We start from the raw sequence: 21,088 nt of genomic DNA on the forward strand, positions 1-21,088 counted from the left end.
GAAAAAACACGCGATAGCACTTGTTAGACAGCGGGCTACATCATGGAGACTATAGAGGAGGGGGGTTAGACCCGGATAGGCCACGCACTAGCAGCGATCCATCACTGGTTTTCATCCTCGTTTTCATCCTGGATGCCAGCCCTCACCAGATCTCGATCCATTGTTAGACATCTGATGGAGTTGGTACCACTAACAACATACATAGGTCTAGCCACTCGGATGGACAGTTGACTGATTGGTAGACGGCTAGGGTCTTCTTTTCTTGGTGTTTTCCCCTTTTGTGTTTCTCTCGCAATGAGGTAGTGCGATGTATTACTTTTTTCACGTCATAGGCATCTGCCTTGGGTACGGGTGCCCGTTTTGGTGGTCCTACCCTTAGCTTTCATTGTCATAGACCATTTGGACTTTCGGAGACTTTAATAAACTTTCTTTCTTTGAGACAATTCTTTGCTCATCGACAACAAAAAGAAAGTCCTGTATTTGGGGCCACAAATGGTGCCATGGATAATGTACGGATTGTATGAGCTAAGTCAAAGCACGGCTAGAATAGTTGTGTGTATGAGGTTATGCCATTTTTTGGTTTATGTTCTTATTAACATCTCTTTGTCTATCATTTTTCTCACATGGCAGCTACACTTTATGACAAACTCAGATGGTCGGGGAAAGGAAAGACAGCAGGATGGAGTCGAAAGTTACATTTTGCACTGATCTAGTATTAACAATTCTGGATCTCCGGAAACCATTCTAATTTCAGCTATTGTTTATACATACATATAAAGACGGAGACAGAGACATGGGCCCTGTGGATGTGGATGTGGATGGAGTGTCTTTAGATCATGGAGGACCTGCAGTGGCCTTCGAGAGATGAGGTTGAAGGATACTGTGCTCAATCATGAAATAATTTTTCATCATTCATGCGCTCAGAATATGGAAACATGATTGGTTATGAATGGGTACTTGGCCAAGATTGTTCATCAGAGTTCATAGTAGTTCCTCAAGCACCCTCAGCTTTAGGAAAGACAATTATTTCATTTTTAGATTCTGTACATAGTGCTAGCCTTTGTCTCGGCTGAGTCTGCCAGTGCCGACAGAAACTCAGAACGAAGACCTTTGTATAAATTGATGCTCCATTATGTGTGGGTGTGTGGATTTGTATGTGTGAGAGCATGTGCTTATACTATGGTCTACACCCACAGTTGGGCGCTGATGATGTTGGTGGGTATGTCATAGTAGCTAGTCCCTGCTATGTGCTATGGAGTTTATGATTTTCAACCTCATGAGTGACTATCATGAGATTGAAACTGCAATATGTGTTGTGTTTTTAGAGGATGAGTTTGGGCATGTTCCTGGATTCATCTAGATATATCTGTTCACTGCCAGGGAGCTCACATTTCTGTTTCTGATCACGATAACCTTGCTGCCGTTAAGGACAGGTTGAAAAATCAGTTCTCAGCTATTAGACAATTTACAGCAATGCAGCCACAAAGACTACTGCATTGGAGATGGCTCCCAGTCAAACTTTGAACCAAGTGCACACTAAGGCTACAAGCTCTTTTGGAGATGGAGAGTGCACATGATGTAAAACAGCAGCAATTGAAGGCTGCCTTCGATTGCTAAACCGTTTAAGCAAAACCCTAACATGACGTGAGGAGGTGCAATGGAGAAGCTGTGGAAGGTAGGGTTTCAGCCCCTCCTGTGACCTGTCTTCAAATCACATTCATGGGTTCTGACGTGATTGGCTGGCCTTGAGTGTGTGGAGTGGTGAGTGCATGTCCATGTGACATGCGGCAAAGCTACGCATTGCTGATCACTGTGGCACCTATCTTTTCCTTCTTCGAGGGATGTGTGAGAATGATATGCCACATCATAGCCCCTTGAAGTTTCGCTAACCATGTCAGTGACAAAAAACCAAAGCATGGATTACCCTAGGCCTTAAGGTCTAACCTACTGCTCGTAAATGTCATAGTAGCTAGTCCTTGCTATGCGTGATGGAGTTATGGTTTTCAATTTTATGAGTGACTATCATGAGGTTGAAACTGCACACTGTGTTGTATTTTTAGAGGATGAGTTTGGGCACGTTCCTGGATTCATCTAGATATATGCCAACTGCCTAACTTAATCCATAGTCTTTAGTTATGCTCTAACAGACACTGCTTAACAAAATCAATAATCCTCTGGCTAGGGCTAAATCCTCCCCTCCCCATATTAAGAGAAATATGAATCTCAATTTTTAAGCCATAGAAATGAATCATCGCAAGTCATGGGACCTGAAGTCTAAGGGTCCACAGGATTAGGGTAGGTGCCTTCTTAATGCTTTTTAACATGTAAAGGAGACAAATGAATTTCAGCCAGTGTTCATGATGTGGGAAAGGTTATGAGAAAACGAGAGACCTTTGGTTGCTATTTCCACTTATACCTTCTCAAGTGAAGGATGATTTGATATGTATTCATGCTTTGTGTTATTTGGATTGGATGTTCAACAGAATTGTATTGTATTGGCTAGATCTGTGTCAAAATTGCCCGATGACACCTGACCTACTTGCTGGCTTAGACCTTGAGCTATCTTCCCCTCTTTTGCAGGTCTTTACATCGTCATCTTATATTTTCAAGTACATGCAGAAGCTTCTTTCAAAGGATATTGGTTATGTGTTGAAGTAAGTGATAGAAATATACTTTTATGTGTTTTACAAGCTTTACATTCTCCATTTTGATAGCCTCTCTCAAGAACCATACACTTTTAAACTTCAAGCTGGTAGATTGAGATGCTATGTGTTTTGTAAATGAATTTCCAGGGCAACAAAACGGCTTCGATATTATCATCGGTCCTATATTCAAGAGTTTGCAGCTGAATCTGTCTCTTACTTATTGAGGAACACTTCTCTAGAACAATTGGTTAAAGGTATGTATATTTTCTTCTAGTTTTTGGCAGGCCTAGCAGAGCTGTGACACGCTAATCCGATGTGAGTTTGGATGGTGCTACATGCAGGCATTAGAAGGATAGTCACTGAAGTTTCCTGCAAACCTTCAAAGGAAAATGTCACCAGCTGCAGCTTCTTATTATGGCACACACTGAAGGGTCCTGGCATCACATTACATTCTCGGGCTGAGCCTGTTTTACGGCTACTTCTGGAAAGCTCAACGTTCCAAAAAGCAAAAAGGAAAGATCCTGGTAGAGGCCACAACTTTCTCAAATCATGACATAGCCTGAGAGTAGGAGCCCCTACATGGCTTCAAGTAGGCACTAAATTTTTCGAGCAGACCCGTGTGAATCATAACATGAAAATGTACTCCACTTTCTTGTGGGCTTGCTATTTCCGTCTCACTACAGGTGTTATATGTTGAAATGTTGCAGGTGGACAGGTTGTGATTCAAGTTTTGTCACAGACTTTTTGCCGCCTTTGTGAAGAACTTGATTGTAAGAGACTGTCATTGCTATGGGTTTGCCTACTAGATGAAGTTGACTCCTTGCTGATTGAGTATGTTAAAGATGAGGCATCCCTCAGTCGCAAGGACCTGGTTGGCAATGGGCTTGACCACGAGAGTGCAAATGTCATAATGCATAGAGGAAACGGAGACATTAAAGTTACAGAGGACACAAAAACAGGTGTATTGGCAGGTCCTGAAAATGTGGATCTCAAGCTTGCACAGGAAACTGGCTTGTCAATATCTTCTAGAAAGAGAAAAGGCGCTGCGCAAGAAAAGGAGGACATGCAGGTGGAAATGGCTCGTGTACTTTCTTTACTCAATGATGTCCTTGAATTCAGAAATGGCACTCGGGTTTCTGGTAAACCATACAATATCTGTGTTACTACTTTGTTTGAGAAATTTCCAACCCCTTATTCTTTCTCGCTTCTCTGCACATACCCTTCCTGGACCCTACATTTGACCAGGCTCCTCTCTCTCTCTCTCTCTCTCTCTCTCTCTCTCTCTCTACCTTGATCACACCAGCTGCAAATAGAAACAGGGGGATGGAAAAAGATGCCAAGGGAGAGTAGAATATGCCAACTATGTGATCAAGGTATGGTTGAAACAGAAGAACACATGGTAATGATATGCCCTCACTATGCACACATTAGGGAAGAGTTCAATCACCTCCTTGAGGGACATAACAAACTGGCTGATTTGCTGCATAAAGGGTCACCTTCAGCTTTAGGAACATTTGTGTATAAGCTCTTCAAGCATAGGAATCCACCTGAATCCTAGAAGGTGGTTTCTCTTTCCACCCTCCCATCTTCGGGAGGAGCTTTCATGTACTTGTGATATTGTATTGCTCAGGTCCCATAGGCCGGTTTTGGTCTTCAGAGGACGATAATATATTCTTCTTCTTCTTTTTCTTCTCTCTCTCTCTCTGTGCTGCCTCTGTTCCCTCCGATAATATGAGCTGCACCAACTCTCGTTTGAGCTCTTGAGCTCATAAGATCAGCATAGTTTAGTGCTCAGCAAGGGCCCTGGTGCGCCCTTTGCTCCAGCCCATTGAGGCTTGTATGAGTTTTCTTTTTGGTGTACTGTCCCATAGGCCCGCGAGGCCTCCCGTGGACGTTAACACATCTTTCTTTCTTTCTTTTTCTCTAAAAAATTTTCTTTGTACAATGGATTTCATGCTCTGCAAGCATCTCTCTTTCTCTCTCTCTCGCTCGCTCGCTCTTGCGTGCCATAATATTTTCTTGGTACAATAGATTTCATGCTGTGAGAGCATTTGCCAGTGAATCATATAATCTAAATGGTTGATGTGCAAGGTGTCCATGGTTGTATGTGGTTGCTCTTTTCAGATTTTATAATGGCTGTTTTTGCGCATGCACATTTTCACGGTTAGTGGTTTTTGCATGCAGATTTTGAGCCACTCTTTGCTCTGTCGCGCAGACTTTTGCAATTACATTTTTTCCAACATGACAAAAAAAGGGGGCTGTCTGAAGCGTCAATGGGACCTTTGGCATCTGTTAGAGTGTGTCAGGCTGCTACATCTCAGCTTGCTTTTCAAATTGTAAGGTTCATACTAGGAATCATAAAGAGTCATTCCCAAGCTGCTGGGGGTAGCATTGGGCCAAGTGCAATTGTATCTCATGCTCATTCATGGACACTAGTTTGGAGCTGCTCAGAATATACAAGGTAAATGCTGTGGTAAGAATGATTCATAGTTGAGGTATTGAAGGAATCTATTTTGTCAAGGAATTTTCATTTTTTGGTGTGATTTTACTTCAAGGAGGCTGATTTTATTCACATCCCCTTTTTCGAGTATGGGAACTCACTGACAGCTTTTTGCTATAGTTTACTGTATTTTGTTCGTGGTTTGTTGGAGCAAGATACCGTTGCCATTCAACCCTTTGCACCTTTCTTATTCAGGTATTACCCATGTCATTGGAGGTTTTTATGCGTGTCTTATATTCACGTTGTTTTGTTGTTTCTGCTATCTAATTGGAATAGAGGATTGTCATCTAAAAAATGGATTACAAGATTTGATGCATTCACTGTGTTGCCTTGTTAATGCCCAGGACTTTTGATGAATACATAGATATACATCCCATGGATGTTCTTCCCTTGATGATGGATTTCTTTGAGAAGCTAGGAACAAATGTACAGAGCTCACTACTTCGTGTGATAGAACAGTCTGATAATTTGCACAGGCTAGTTTCTTTTATTTTATCTGTAATTGAAGATGCTACGCAAAGGCTGGAGGGCAATATATCCAAAGAGGCAAGAAATGTGAGTTTGGCCTCAGAAACATGGTCACGAGAGCCTGCTGTCTTGTGGGCAGCATTGAATTGCTACCCATATGTAGTTTTGTTTCGGCAACAGGATTGCTCATTGGCTTGGAACTACATCCTTGCTTTGGATATTTGGCTGTCAATATCTAAAGGTGCGTAGGGGTTGCACTGTATGCCACATATCTGTTTTTGGCTTATCTGCGTGTAAGTACTTTTATATCTTATTCTCGCTGCATTTGGTCACTTGTCTGCAGAGGACACTTCCAAGGAGCTATGGGAATACATGTTGGCAGTAGCACTCTCATCTGAGTTGAAAGTTATGTCCCATTTTCCAAAGATGAAGCTATCGTCACGCATTAGTGACTTTTTGAGCTTGGCAGTTCGGTATAGGCATTCACCTCATGTGTTGAAGAGTGTATCTGACTTCCTGGATATGTGTTCAAGGTATGTAATTTATTGGATACCTTGAGGTTGGCATTCACCTCGTGTTTTTGAGCTTGGCATTCACCTCATGTGTTGAAGAGTGTATCTGACTTCCTGGATATGTGTTCAAGGTATGCAATTTATTGGAGTGTAGCAACTGATTAGACGGTCTCTTATTACTGGTATAGACCCATCATGTAGCCTACTGCATTTTCAAGTGCCTGAACTCGTATATTCATCTGAAAATCGTCCTTGAATACTTAAAATTTTTCCACGGTAAAGAACTTGATGGGGTCGCATTGTAAATGACACTCTTAAAAGCAGGTTGCAGCTTATAAACAAAGCTGAGCTGCTTGAAGTTATCTCACTTTATATTGCTAGTCTGCCTCACATTTGAAAAGAAGCTCTTAGATGAAGCTGGCCGACTGGAATCTTTTTGCTTTATATTGTTGGTCTGCCCCGCCTTTTAAAAGAAGAAAATTATGAAGGATCCATACCAAAACCAAGGGTACAAAGGAGTGGGAAGCAGTGGTGCAGCCCACATATGGTTCTATAAAAAAACTAAGGGTACAAAGGAGTGGGAAGCGGTGGTGCAGCCCACATATGGCTGCTGCCCTGATATGCAGCCACGCTTCCATCCTGCATAAGCCCTCCTCCTATGCTGTTCCCACAGGCATCACATTGGACAGCAAAGGACCTGCGTAGATCTGGCAAGATAATGGCAGAATCGGAGCATAGCTTTTCCTTAAGCTCCTCATAGGCTGCAATTTCTTTGGTATCCCACCTAAAAGGCACTCCTTTCTTTTGTAGAACATGGAGGGGCGATGCTCTCTCTTCAAAATAGTGGATGAACCACCTGTAGTACGAGCATAGACATAGAAAGCTGTGTACTTCATGGATATTCTTCAATGCTAGCCAATTCCTAATGGCTTCAACTTTGGCAGGGTCCATCCTGACTCCATCTTTGGACACTATGTGCCCCAGAAAGTGGATGTCGTGCATGAAGAACTCACTCTTCTTGGCATTGATTAGCAGCTTGTGCTTCCTGAGCTCTGCAAAAGACAACTGCTAGATGCTCCTTATGCTCAGCTTCACTCTTAGAGAACACTGATATATCATCAAAGAAGGTACCCACATGCTCTCTGAAGATTCTGTCGATCATTCTATTGAGGGTGGCAGGTGCTTTTGTCAACGCAAATGCACAATAAGGAATTCATACAAGCCACATGAAGTTCTAAAATGTCATCCTGCTTCAACATGTATCCACTTGCTTGGTACTATTTCTTTTTGTTTTTCAATAGTATGCTTATTAAGAAATGAAATGTTTTCCTTCTGTTCAGTTACGGACAATGGGGACTAGGTCTAGCATTTGAGGGTGGACCCCCTTGCTTGGGGTTATGGGCATTAGTGACCCACAAGAGTGATGGCCTCTCTTTGAGAGGGACATCTAGAAACCACACCCCACCTGAGTACCCAAACATGGGACCAATCAAATGCACAGATTGCATACCGACCTAGGAACCATTCAAGAGAATGTTCCCTGAGCTTTGGGTGTGGGCCTGGCAGCATGCCAAGAGTAATGGAGATGCAAGATAAGACGACAAACAAATGAGCTCAGTATGGCTCAATTATGACCTTAGAGTACGTCAATAGATAGTCTAAGCTGTTAGGAACCCGTGGGTGTGATCAGAATTAAATTCTGACAACTTTGAAATTTTAGGGTTTTTGGGAGTGACGTGGCAGCTGACACGTGGCAGACTGCCACATGGAATCTGAGCTGGCAGGTCAGTCCACCTGTCCCACACATGTGGCAGCATGCATGGCAAGTGGCAGAGCATGCAGGCCAAGTGTTTGGCCCCAAATCTGGTAGATTTGGGGCAGGTTGTGGGCTGTCCTCTTTGGGACTGCAGCCCACCAAAAATCTGGGACAAGTGTCCACCTTCCACTCTAGGCCTAGGGGGGGGCTGAGCCTATAAAAGAAGGCCTCTCCCCTTCATTCCACACATGAAAATTTCGTCACTTTTCTTCTCCCTCCTTTTGGATGATGCAGCAGAACCTCTCCAGCTCCTTGGGTGCAGCCAGCTTCTCCCCAGGCCATTCTCTCACCTCAGCAGCACTTTCTCTCTCTACAACAGCACATTCTCTCTCTACAGTTCCAGCCCCTCCTCTCCAGAAATCTGCCCCCTCTTAGCTCTTCTGGAACAGCAGCAGCATCCTCTCTCCTTCACCTAGCCTAGAGCAGTCACAGCCCCTTTCTCTCTCCTGCTGCAGTCTTTCTCTCTCTACTGCAGAATTTCTCTCTCTACTGTTCCAGCCCATTTCCCTTGCAGAAATTGGGATCAGCATTGGCACTCTCTCTCTACAGCTATCACTCCATAAAATCTTTCTCTCTCTAGCCTACAGGCTGTTTTTCTAAGCTGTTCTCATTCCAGCCCCATTTCCACACTCTCCTCACCTAAGGTAGCTTCAGAGGCATCAAGGACTTCATCTACAAAAGGGTCAAGTCACGAAGGGAGCCTGTATTGTCAAGTTTATCTCATTTACAGCACTATTTCATGTTGTTTCTACTATCTTTCTAGAAACTAGTGTTTGTCTCTAATGTTGGATGTAAGTGGTGATTGTTGCAGGCTTCTTCCTTGTGGATTGGGCAAGCCAAGAGCTGAAACCTGAGCTTGGAGTCCTCCTTTTTGTTGTCTACCTTATACATATGCTCTTGAGTCTTGTATCTAGGTCCTAGGTTTTCACTGAGTTCATCAGTTTGGAAGGTGCATTGCACCTTGGTCTTGTATCTCCATTTTCAAGAATAAAGTGAGCCTGGATAAGGGGGGGGGGCCGTCTTGGCCCCTCAATCATATTGCATTCTCCAATGATGTCACTTTGTGTTTAAGCTGTATAAGTCTTAATTCCAGCTTAATTGCAAACTCTTAAGTTCAAGTATATGTGTTTGGCAACTTGCAATCATCTCATTCAAATGCCTCTGCAAAATCCGTTGTTTGAATTGATAGAAAGCACCGAGTAGTTTACATAAAAGCTGTCTTATGCACATCTTCAGGCTGGTACTTGGGCCATGTCTCACTAAATCTAGGCATGGGGCCGCCTAGGTGGAGGGGTGGCACATGGAGGAACCATGCCACCTCAACATTTAATAATATAACTACCATGGATTATGTACAACACACCTAGGCAGGGAATACGCAGCATCTCCATGCTTGGGACCATCAAGCACAAAGAAGGGCTTGAGATAACGCTTGTTGATCACCTTCTTGCCATGTGGCTCATGCAGCTCCTAAACTTGTACAGACCCATTGCTACGTTCCTTAATGACTATATGGACCGGTCCACATTGGAAGGAATTGTTTATCCATCCGGTGGTCCAATCTATTATCAAAGCATAGCATAGCATCTCCCTCAGCAAAGTGTCTTTCCCATCCCTTGCAAATCTTAGCATCCATGCAGGCCTTTTGTTGATTCTTTTGGATCTTTGTTTGATGTAGTGCAAGGTATCGAGTCTCATCTAACTTATCAAGTTGTACCAACCTGGCCTCTACCTGTTCATCTTTTGTCATCCTCTGTTCTTGGGCTAATCTCAAGGCAGGAATCTCTATCTCTAGCGGTAAAACTACCTCAGTACCGTTCACCAACTCAAAAGGAGTGTGACCTGTAGACATTTTATGGGTGATGTTGTAAGCCCACATGGCTTCAGTGACCTGATGATTATGTGATGGTACCCACTCTTCAAGTCTATACGGCTGAACATTGGAGACTCCTCTAGCCTATCCAAGATATCATCAATCGTGGTTATAGGGAATCTATTCTTGATTGTTATCTTATTTAGAGCTCTGTAGTCTATGCACATCCTCCAGGATCCATCTTTCTTTTGCACAAGCAACACTGGTGAATAAGAGGGGGAAGAGCTGGGATGAATCAACCCCTTGTCCAAGAGATCTTTTACCTGGTTCATGATCTCCTCCTGCTGGGCTGCACTAACTCTGTAGGGAGGCTTGTTTGGCGGGCTGCTTCCTAGGATTATATCTATGGCATGATCCTCAAGTCTTTCTGGAGGTAATTCCTGTGGTAGAGAGTCAGAAAAGCAATCTTGAAAATGAAAAAGAAAATCTGTCCTCTCTTTTTCCAGCTTAGAAAGATTAGAGCCTTCTTCAGCTGAATGTTCTTCTTGTGCAAAAACCAAGCATGCTGAAAGATGCTTTTTCATTACATTAGAAATAGCTGAAGGAGATACAACTGGGATAGACTTCCCTTTTAGTTTTGCATCCAAAACATGGGTTTTGACACTATGAGTCAATGTTAGCGTTTTGTTTCTGGCATCCCAAAGAGCCCCCACCCTGTAGTGCCAAAACATCGCATCTATTCAAAGGCATGATATAGAACTCCTCTGTGTCCACATAACTCTGAATGTGCATGTGTAACTTGCCAATTACCAGAGTGACTGACTCACCGTTCCTAGGACGAGCCATATCTGCATCACAAAGAAGTCCCATCTCTTTTGCTTTGATGCCCAATTTTCCAGCCAGCTCTGAAGAGATGAAATTGGCATGGGTTCCTGGGTCAAAGAAGAACAAAGCTATTTGGTCACGGATTTTCCCCCGCTCTGCAGAGCTCCGTGGCATTCACATTCTGTTTGCCCCCAAATACATCCAGCATAAGACCAGCTGTGGGCTTTGGCTTCTTACCCTTCTGGTCATTCTTCCTTTCTTCCCTTTGCTCACCTTGCTCTTATGAGGGGTACTTCCTCTTTCAGTTAAGGCATTCAAATGATTTGTGGTCCTCTTCCTTGCATATGTAGCACTTGTTGGCATCATAAATTGCCTTCTTCTCTCCGACCATCATCTTCTGTCAAGGTGGCACTCGCCTCTGTTCTATAACAAACCGAGCCTTAGAAGGCTGTCCAAATTTCCTAAACTTTTTAGGAGCTTTTCGGTTGCTGCCCCTGAACCCCGAAGTATTTCCCTACAAGAGGGCATATGCTGCAGTGGCATTTTCAATGAGTTAGAGACTTTAGTTTAGTGCAGCAGTACCGGATTCTTTGGGCAGCCCACAACAGTACATTTCGATCTGTTCGGACAGCTCCACATGCCTGTAAGAACTCACGGGCAGCAGTGCTTTCCAGAACTTCTTATTGTACTCTTCAGGTTCTTGCAATTTGCTGCAATAAGCTTGTGCCAAGCTGTCATTATATCCACCTCAAAGGTGGTTGTGAGCCAAGCAGCTGAAAACACTTGCTTGAATTGTAGGAACTCTACCCTGCAGAAACAAGTTGGTCCACCACTCAAGTGCATTGCCTTTGAGAAAGGTGGCTGCCTTTCTGACCAATTGCTACACAAAGATCAACCTTCAGCCTATCTTGCATTCCATTAAAAGTCTCAAACCTTACTGCGGCCCAACCTTCTTTGAAGTTCTTCAGTTTACCCTTAGGTGCAATACTGTCATATATAGGTGGCTGCAAAAATGGAGGTGCCATCATTTGTCCCATGCTCTGTGCATTATTGCCACTTCCCATGGCTACCCATCATCCGAAGCATTCCCATTTGCATTCCGGGCTGCATCCCTATATTGGCATACATCATATTGGCATTTTAAGCTTACTACTGTTACTGATAGGGGTTCACCTTCTATCTTCCTACATAGGCTGTCCAACCATTGCCTGAAAAACAGAGCCTCTTCCAAAGTTTTTGGATGCATCAAGGGAGGGAAAGTTTGCTGTCCTTGGTTAACAGACTGACAATTGTTGGCCTGTTGGGGATTTCCCATTCCAGGACCAACTGAAGGCATCACGGGTGGCTGTCCGCCAAAGGGTATATGTCGAGGTGTATGCCTTTGCTTCTTTTAGCTGCCTTTTTGCTTTTGGAAGGGGCATTCAAAATTTCAGCAAGGTTGTGTGTCAACTGTGTTAGGGTGTCCACTTCACTTGCCAACTGTACCTTAAACTGAGCTTCTGCATCTAATTTTTTAGCCTTATTTGCCTCATCCTAAGAAGCCTCAATAGCATGCTCTAAGGAAGTCTTCATACTGAGTTTCTGTCGGAGTTGAAGGGCAGACTCAGCCATGACGAAGGCTAGCATTAAAGGAGAAGGCTAATAAAAAAGTAGTAAAAAATCTCTTCATTCAAGCTACAACTGCTTGTGAACTATTTCATTTTAGTCTCTCCCAGACGAGCTTCTAAACCTAGCTGATAAGGCAACACACCACTTAATATAGAAAGAATTATTGCAATATGAGCAGGCCACAACATGGAGGAAAACTTCACAAGGTGAGATTTGCATGTCTGCTAATACGGTAAAAGCATAGATCTAGAGGAATCCAGGAACATGCCCAAACTCATGCTCAAAAAACACAACATAGTGCAGTTTCAATCTCATGATAGGCATCAAGCCATCCCAAAAAATAGGGTCACCGTGCAACTTGCTCGTAGTTAAAGCTCCAAGGTTTTCCACCTCATCCTAGACACACAACAATAAGCCACAACATTCCATGCTGACACGACATAGCCTGCAAAAGTCCTCAATCTATAGCCCCACACGCTACTATCTACATTGAATATTCGAGCCCTTTGAAGTCCAAACCAATTGTTTCTTGGTGCACCCATTTAGGTGTCTAGAAAGCAACAAGCGTGAAATGCAAAAGCCTCTCTCCACTCTCTCATGCTTCAGATTATTGTGTGATTACTGTAGAGTGCAATGACATGCAACCAACAAAGAACGTAGGGGTAGAGAAATCGACGCAAGATATGATCCTTCAATAGGGAAGAGTGCCCGGGACTAGTATTGTCTTGCTCAAGCAAATCAACGAGCATGCTGTGTGAGATGTGTGAATGATGAAAAAAAAGGCGCACAATGAGACATGAAGGGGATGGTAATTCTTTGTGAATAATCTCCATTTACTCAGTTTGGATACACTTTACTCAATTAAATGACCAAAGTTCCCCCAAGGGTCATTAGACCTTATAAAAGTGCCCTCTAATGTGTCTAACACCCCACCCAGGTGCCTAATGCATGACTCTTTTTATTTCATTCATAAAATAATTTGTACTTGTGCCATGTGAAGCTGTGGCTCCAACATCACGAGCCCTCTACTCATATGATCAATTGCCATAAGAATCTTGATCAATGTCCATCATACATATAAACATATGTCACACCACCCAAATGGTGCATAATATAATAGTATTCTAATGTAGTAGTTCAGTGTTTCTAAATCTGATAACTTTACTAATCAGCAATAAATATTTTTCATGTAATGACACTCCCTTTTGCTTGGATAAGTAAAAGTCCCCTTCTGAAATCTTTCTTGAGATTCTCTTGATCACTTCGTGGCTGCCTCTTTTCTCGTGTATGCTCTCTCTCTTCGTTACTTCATTTTCATAGCCTCTTTATAATCTTCAAGTATTAGACAAAATTCTAACAAGAATTCTTCTTTCATCCATTGTGAAATTTGAATCACTGGTTGGTTGATTTTTAAACTTCAATAGATACATATATCTTGGTTTTAAACTTCAATAGATACATATATCTCTTCTTTCGACGCATACTCTTTTGATATACAATGTGTCTGGAGTAATAACTTCAACCATGTCTTCAAGCTCGGGTTCCTCTTGATGTTGGATATTCAAAACAATAGAAATATCACCGCCAAAACTGTAGAAATATCACCGAAGTATCTCATCACCTTGTACACATAAAAAACATTTTAAATACGCCAGTGAGCTGGTGATCTCAACTCGTATACTCGTGACCCCTGTGCTAGATACATTACTGGTGAAATTTGGAATGGAGCGTAGAACTTCAATGCTAGCTTAACAGCCTTGTACTTTTGTTCACGGACTTGATCCTCCTCTTGTCAATCTTTAACAAGACCTGATTATGTTTATCAAAGTGAACTTCTTTCCTCTTCTTGTTATGTCTTGGGGACATGATTTCTATATGCAAATAAACCTGTGGATACTAAAAGCCCCTAGGATTTGATGTTAGAAGTGGGTCCAATCCTTAGGTGCACCCACTAGGCCCAAGTGCTAGGCCAAGGCAAGGAAAAGAGAGCTCAAAATGTTGGGCCCAAGGGAAGGCATAAGTGTGTCATTGGTAAGTGGGTTAGGGGCTTTAATGAGCCACATGACAGTCTCCTCTTTGCATGTGAAAGCATGTTTGGCTTTAATGAGCCACATGGTTTTGCACGTGATGGCATGTAAGCAGTCTACTTTGCTCCACGAGACCTGTAGGTCCCTGCTCTGCTCCGCGGGATTGCTCCAACCATCATGCTATTGTGCGGGGGGGCACTAAGGGACTGCTTACAGCCCCCTTGCTGCTGCTGTATGCTCCGTCATGGAGCTGACACTGTTGCGCCCCTCCGTGGAGCTGCTGCGAGCTAGGTGGTAGCTCAGCAGCCCTCTTGGCTGCTAGGAGTAGCCCCTACAGGGCCCTTGGTAGGCACATTGCCTGCCCCGACAAACCTTTCCACCGACCCACCCCACCTCCCCTGCACGGGGGGCTGCTACAAGCCTCTCCAACTGATCATACCTGCAAATACAGAACAGCCCTTCAGCACTGATCAAGAAAGGGACCAAATGGGATCAATGGGCAGCCCACAAGACCAGAAAACAAGAGGCGAAAAGGAGCATAAGTATAGTGTCATCTGGACCAAATCGGAGAAAATAGACGACAAGAATATCAAAGGATGCTTATCAACAATCAAGGAGGTGTGAATTTCATGATGCTGAGATTGAATGCATACAAAAGAAACTAGGGGAAAACTGGAACGATGAGCTCTCCACTCCAACCTACGTGCTCAATTACAAGATGATATGAAGAAATGGCAAGGGGAAATGCAAACGAATGGGCCAAAGAGGTACTCGAATGCTAGATGAGAAAACCAACTCTCTTGTCTCCCAAATTGAGATGTTAGAAGTCTAAGTCGCCACTCTCAAAGATGAGAATGAGAAGTTAAAAGGCAGGGGCACATTGGGAGGAAGGGGAGCTTCAGCCACCTATCCAAGAAGAACTGAACCAATGAAGCAATTCAAGGACACAAAGGGGACCTCAGAAGAGGGATGTAAGCTGATTGATGAGCTGAAATCGGAGAATGAGCACCTCAAGAAAGAAATGGCAGCCTAACAAGCCACTATGCAGGGAAAACATGTTGAGATCGCCGATGGGTCTAGTATGGTAGATTATCTGCTATGCTCACTAGACTTTGTCTCACGGGTACACGACTTCGCCATAGCCCCCTCCCCACTCTGAGCTAACCACTCATACTTGGCCTTTCATATCTCTGCCATCATGCCAGCCACAGAGAGAGTGCCTTCCATGCCCGCACGCATTCAGATCCACTTTGATTGTGCCCTTGACCTAGTGTACGTGAGTCACCTATCTAGGGAGCTCTCGGCCCTACTTGGAGATGATACAGACCTTGCCAGCACATCCGACACCCTTGTCTCAGTTATACAAAACGCTGCCACCAGATCCTTTCCCACGACCCAATCCATGCGGCTCCGAGATGGGAAGATGCCTCAAAACCCTTGGTTCGACGACGAGTGCAGAGAGGCGAGAGCATACTTCATACACGAGCGGGCTTTGGGTCACCTGACGTCACCTAAGGCGCATAGGATCTTTCGACGATTAACATGTCGTAAGAGGTGGGCCTTCCTCACATATAGGATGGATGAGGTTGTCAGTTCTTTTCGAGGAGGAGACCCGACCACTGGATGGGGGTTTCTATTGAAAGGGAAAACACTTATTCCCATCACTGACCCATATATATGGCACACAAATACGCATGTTCCCTCTATGATGCGCAGATGCAGACACTGTCGGATACGTCCTCTATGCCCAAGCCCACCACCCGTCACTTGTTCACCACACAGAACATACGAGCTGTGCTTCGTCGACTACACAATCGGAGAGCGTAGGACCATGAGGGTCTACGGACCAAGCACTTTGCACACGGACAGGAGGTTCTAGCTTCGGTCCTAGCACAGATGTTCAACTGGGCTGTATGTCACGGCTTCCTACCTACTTGGAGCACCACCACCATTTTGCCGATACACAAAGCTGGAGACCCTATGGAGATCGGGAATTACCATACCCTCATGGTTGGCCATACGCTGGCCAAGATTTATGAACCAGTTCTAGAGAGGGAGCTCGGCAGTCATATAGAGGCTCGGGGGCAACGGGCACTAGGACAGGCAGGATTCGAGAGACAACATTCTACTCTAGATCACGTCTTTTCTCTGAGGGCTATCATCGAGGAGGTGAGATCTAGACACCAGAAGGTCTATGCATGCTTTGTAGACTTTCGAAAGGCATTTGACATGGTTTCACGATCTCACATGATCAGGAGATTACAGGAGATGCAGATCCCAAAGACATTGATATGGGGAGTGATGAGTCTATATGAGTCAATCATAGGCAGAGTCCGTGCCCCAGGTGGTCTATCGGATTGGGTTAAGAGTATGATCGGAGTGAAGCTTGGTTGTCTCCTCTCATCGACCCTTTTTAGGCTCTACATTGATGAGATCACTTTTTCCATAGACCGCCTAGGAGGCGTAGGATCACCACTGGCTGATCTTATGATATAGATACTGTTATATGTTGATGACATAGTCCTTATCTCATCCTGTACATGATACAGAGGCTGATTAGACACAGCGGCGGGTCACAGATTTCTATGCCTTTGAGTCAGCCCTAGGACACATTGGGGTGGAGGAGGAGGAGCTAGCCGATATGCGAGCAGTCTGGATTTTTGAGAGAGGGGTGTAGAGTCCACTCGGGATACGGAGAGCGACCAGAGCACCCTCTATTGAGGTCAGACCTTCCTCAGAGGAGACCGCCCAAGACGAGGGGTCACTCTGAACATAGCTCAGCGAGTTCAAAGATCGAGGAGATCGCGTCCCCCTCTGCCACCACAGCGTGAGACTGCCAGACAGATGCAGATCCGAGACATTTTTACTGCTCATACACATGCCATCACGGTGCCGGGTTTCGGATTCTAAGCTTCCGAGTTCCAACCCTAGTCTCAGCCTACCCCAGATAGCACGTGATATATCTTACACTTGATTTTGCTTGAGCTACTGAGCTATTGAGCTTCTGTATTTTATTTTCTGCATAGTACTCAGCAAGGGCCTTAGCACATCCTTTGCTCCAGCCCTTTGTGGCTTGTATGAGTTCTTTTCCCTTTTTGGAGTGTTTTGCACATTGTCCCATAGGCCCTCGAGGCTTTCCGTGGACGTTAATATATATATATATATATAAATTTCTTTCTTTCTCTACCTTGGATTTCTCTCTCTAGCTTTGCACCTTGAGGCTGTTACGTGATGCACGGAATTCTCTCTTGCACCCTGTGAGAACCTTCACGCATTTTGAGGCTTACGGGAAATTTTCCACACATTTTGCCGTGAGGCCTGTTGGCATGCAGCCTGATGCACATTTATTGCTCTATGGACCTGCTTCACATATTTCAAGGCAGATCTCTGATCGTATGGCTGGCTGGCATCTGCTGTGTGGGTGCATCCCGAGGTGTCATTATTGCTGTATGGCTGTTTTCACGCAGCCCAATGCTGATTGGCTGATCGTACAGACTATTTACATGCACCCCAACTCATTGCTGATTGTGTGGGTCATTTTGCACGCTCCCCAATGCTCATTGCTGGCTGTACGGATCCCCGTCTCTTGTTGATGATCTTCTCCAGGCTGAGTTCTCTCTCTCTCTCTCTCTCTCTCTCTCTCTCTCTCTCTCCAAGCTGCCAATTTCTCCTGCTAGCCCTTGCTTGGTGGATTTGTTGCCTCCTGGAGGTGTGCTTTAACAATGGATTTGCCAGTGAAGCAAAGTGCAAGGGGTGAGCCCTTGTTGTAAATGCCAATTCCATTGAAAAAAGCAATAAATAAATACCAAAAGGGATGCCAAGGTATTTGGAGCCAATCTGCATCTTTTGTGTAATGGTTTCTAAGCAGGGGCATTCTAGCCTCTGTTTCGTGTGTGTTTAAAGTTGGTTTGTCAATGATATTCAACTAATGGAAGTCGCTGGGAATGATGCAATTTGGCTGTGATTGATGTGGATGACCAGTTAGTTACAGTTTACTGCCCTTCAGCTTGCTAGAGGCTGGTTTCAGTGGTTCCGTTGCTAGGGCCATCACCATCTTTTCACAGAGGTGAGCCCTAGTAGTGCTGGGACAAGGAAGTCTTTGTTGCATTTTTATTACAGCCACCAAGTTCAGCCACGATGGTGAACACACCCAGTGATCGGGAGGAGGACTCAGAGTCCTTTGACTCTGAATATAGGGCATGGCATGAAGAAGAAGAGCAGAATGATGGGGTGCAGGATAATGGATGCTCAAGTGTGTGTGGGTGTGTGAATTTATATGTGTGAGAGCATATGTTTATACTATGGTCTACACCCACTGTTGGGCACTGCTGACGCCAGTGGGGATGTGTATGTGCTATGGAGTTTCTGATTTTCAACCTCATGAGTGACTATCATGAGATTGAAACTGCACACTGTGTTGTGTTTTAAGAGGATGAGTTTGTGCATGTTCCTGGATTCATCTAAATATAATTTTCGCATTGTTACCCTCAGGTTGGTGTTCCTTTAGAGGTGTGTAAGAAATTGCTTACCTAACATTGGGAGAGCCTTAAGAAAGATAGCTCGAGAGAAGGAAATTGCACTGGGGAAAGGTCTTCAGATTCTGATGTGAACAAGACAAAGTTTGTTGGTTGTTTTCAACAACAAATAGTTGTAAACTGTTACATTTCTTGGCTGTAAAAAATTGGAAAGGAGAGCAGACAAATTGTTAAAGGGACATATCAAAATAAATCACCAATCTCTTTGCTGCGACCATAAACAAGGGTTTAGCAGGCATGCGACACAAATGAAGCACTAGGCAAGTGATGAATTGCTGTTAGAGGACTTGCACCTCCATCTAGTTGGTTTTGGAGGTCGTTGCAAGTACATAGCTGCCCTAGGTGGCATGATAATTGGGGATAATATGGTTGTACTGTAAAAAATAATTGGCATGATAATTGGGAATATTTTGGTTGTACCGTAAAAAATAAATTGGGATGGTAAAGAAGGCACATGCAAAGTATTGGATGTGTAGAAGTTGCTTAGTATTGGCTGGAACAGCATTTGTTAAGTGTGGCACAAGTAGCTTTTCAAGTAGGGAACATATTTTTGGTATCCGGTTTGCTCTTTTTGACAGTGGACCCATTAGGAGGAGTGATTAGTTGGAAGACAAACAAGGATTGTTTTATGTACAATAGGGGCTTTCCCCCCAGGGATTGGCTTGCAAGGTAAGCAAATGTATTTGCATTCCTTTCGTAATGCTTGGACCAATTGCTTGAATCAGAATTGTGATTTTGGATCTAAGGGCCTCAACTTTTGATGCAACAGCAAGCGGTACGTGCTCTCTCATTGCAGCTTGTATTGAGATTATAGGGGTCACTTCCCCACTGTGAGCCCCCACATGAGGAACCCATGAATGCCCACTTCATGACTTTTGTCTAAGACAGTGATAATTGCTTTGAGGAACATGATTTGCTGACAGAGACATGCGTTCTGGAGGTTTCTTCAAGGTTCAGCTGGAGGATACTAGAAGCAGAAGAAGGTGAACCTGTTGAAGCCTTTATGGTAGAGACGGGGACATAATAGGTCAAAAGAGTATATTGTTACCAGTGGGTTGCTCAGATGTGAGCTCATTTGGAGCTTGTAGTTCAGGATTTCTAGAGAGATACTTGGTGAAGGGTACCTAGGTGGATCACCTAGGGATCTCATTGCGGATGGTGCCATAGTGATGTCGGATTGAAGCAGATCTTGGGAGCATTGTACTCGGTAGGAGCTAGGTTGTCGTTGGATTTCGAGGGGGACAGCTGGATATGCTTGATATTTTTACCACCCATACAGAGCAGAAGAGATCAAGGAGATGGTCTGCAGTGCCTCATCATTGGCTCTGCAGTGCAGCAAGGAGGTCTGCTGGTGCAGCATCTAAGCAATAAGGCTTTAAAAGTTATGATTGCCTCTTTTAAAAGTGATATTCTTGGTATTTCTGAGGTTCATAGAGCTCATGTAGGAGTTGTAACTTTGGGAATTGGGATATGGTGCTTGATAGGATAGGAACCTGAATATGGTTGCAAATGCTTTTGGAAGTGATTTCCCCCCCAAATCCTAATCTGGGCAAAAGGCCTTGGATGCAGCCACTTGGAGGCTCTCTATATCCACATCTAGCCATGCTAGAGTCTTCACTTATCCCAAATGGGTTGACCATCTAACAGTGGAGGATACGTCAATTAGCACATATAGTTGAAACACGTTTCAAGGCCTAACTGGGTCCTGAAACACATTTCAGGAAAAGCTCCAGCCAGAAATGCTGTTTCAGGGCCGAAACGTTTCAGCCCCCTAAAACGGCTGGCTGAAATGTTTCAGCGTGAAACACATTTCAGGACCCTGAAAAGGGCTGTTTCAAGTAACACAGGCTCCCTCTAAATTGCGATTTCCGCCGGCAGGTATTCTCTCTCTCTCTCTCTCTCTCTCTCTCTCTCTCTCTTCTCTATGCGTTTTCATTTTTGGCGTCCACTGCAATCTTTCACTCCCTCCACCCCTTTAGCCTCACTCTCTTGGAGTTTTGAGGGTTTTCTAGCCCTCCTTCAGCCCCATTGACTCCCTAGGAGTCTTTTCTCTCTTGGAGGCTGCTTCAGGCCCCCTCTATCATCCACTCCCTTTCAGCCCTCCAAATCTGGTAGGCTGTAGGAGGTAGCATTCTAAATCTGTGTGTGCTCAGCTCAAAATCCTTTTTTCTGAAACCCCTTGATGATGTAGCGTTTCCTCGTGTCAGCCCTCCTAGAAACCCCGAACCGTTTCCGTCTCCCCTAACTATGCATATAATTGATTTATTTCACATATATGGGACTTTTTGAGCCTCCTAATTTCTACATATCTTTTAGTGCTTCTATGTGGGCCTTTCAGC

At 44.2% G+C, this 21,088-nt stretch overlaps 1 protein-coding gene across 1 annotated transcript in view; it reads left to right on the plus strand.

Moving 5' to 3' along the window:
* LOC147893560 (ARM repeat superfamily protein) overlaps positions 1-21,088 on the plus strand; it is a 76,029-nt gene that overhangs the window by 18,793 nt on the left and 36,148 nt on the right. Inside the window, exons 6-13 of the mRNA XM_087386455.1 lie at positions 2,581-2,654; positions 2,793-2,899; positions 2,987-3,169; positions 3,353-3,784; positions 4,830-5,106; positions 5,266-5,340; positions 5,490-5,854; positions 5,957-6,146. Coding sequence (XP_087242581.1) covers positions 2,581-2,654; positions 2,793-2,899; positions 2,987-3,169; positions 3,353-3,784; positions 4,830-5,106; positions 5,266-5,340; positions 5,490-5,854; positions 5,957-6,146 — 1,703 coding nt within the window. The remainder of the gene's footprint in view (positions 1-2,580; positions 2,655-2,792; positions 2,900-2,986; positions 3,170-3,352; positions 3,785-4,829; positions 5,107-5,265; positions 5,341-5,489; positions 5,855-5,956; positions 6,147-21,088) is intronic.

Source organism: Dipteris shenzhenensis, chromosome 15 (genome assembly GCF_047967505.1).
Source record: "Dipteris shenzhenensis isolate YYH24624 ecotype China chromosome 15, Dip_SZ_1.0, whole genome shotgun sequence".
Classification (NCBI taxonomy): Eukaryota; Viridiplantae; Streptophyta; class Polypodiopsida; order Gleicheniales; family Dipteridaceae; genus Dipteris; species Dipteris shenzhenensis.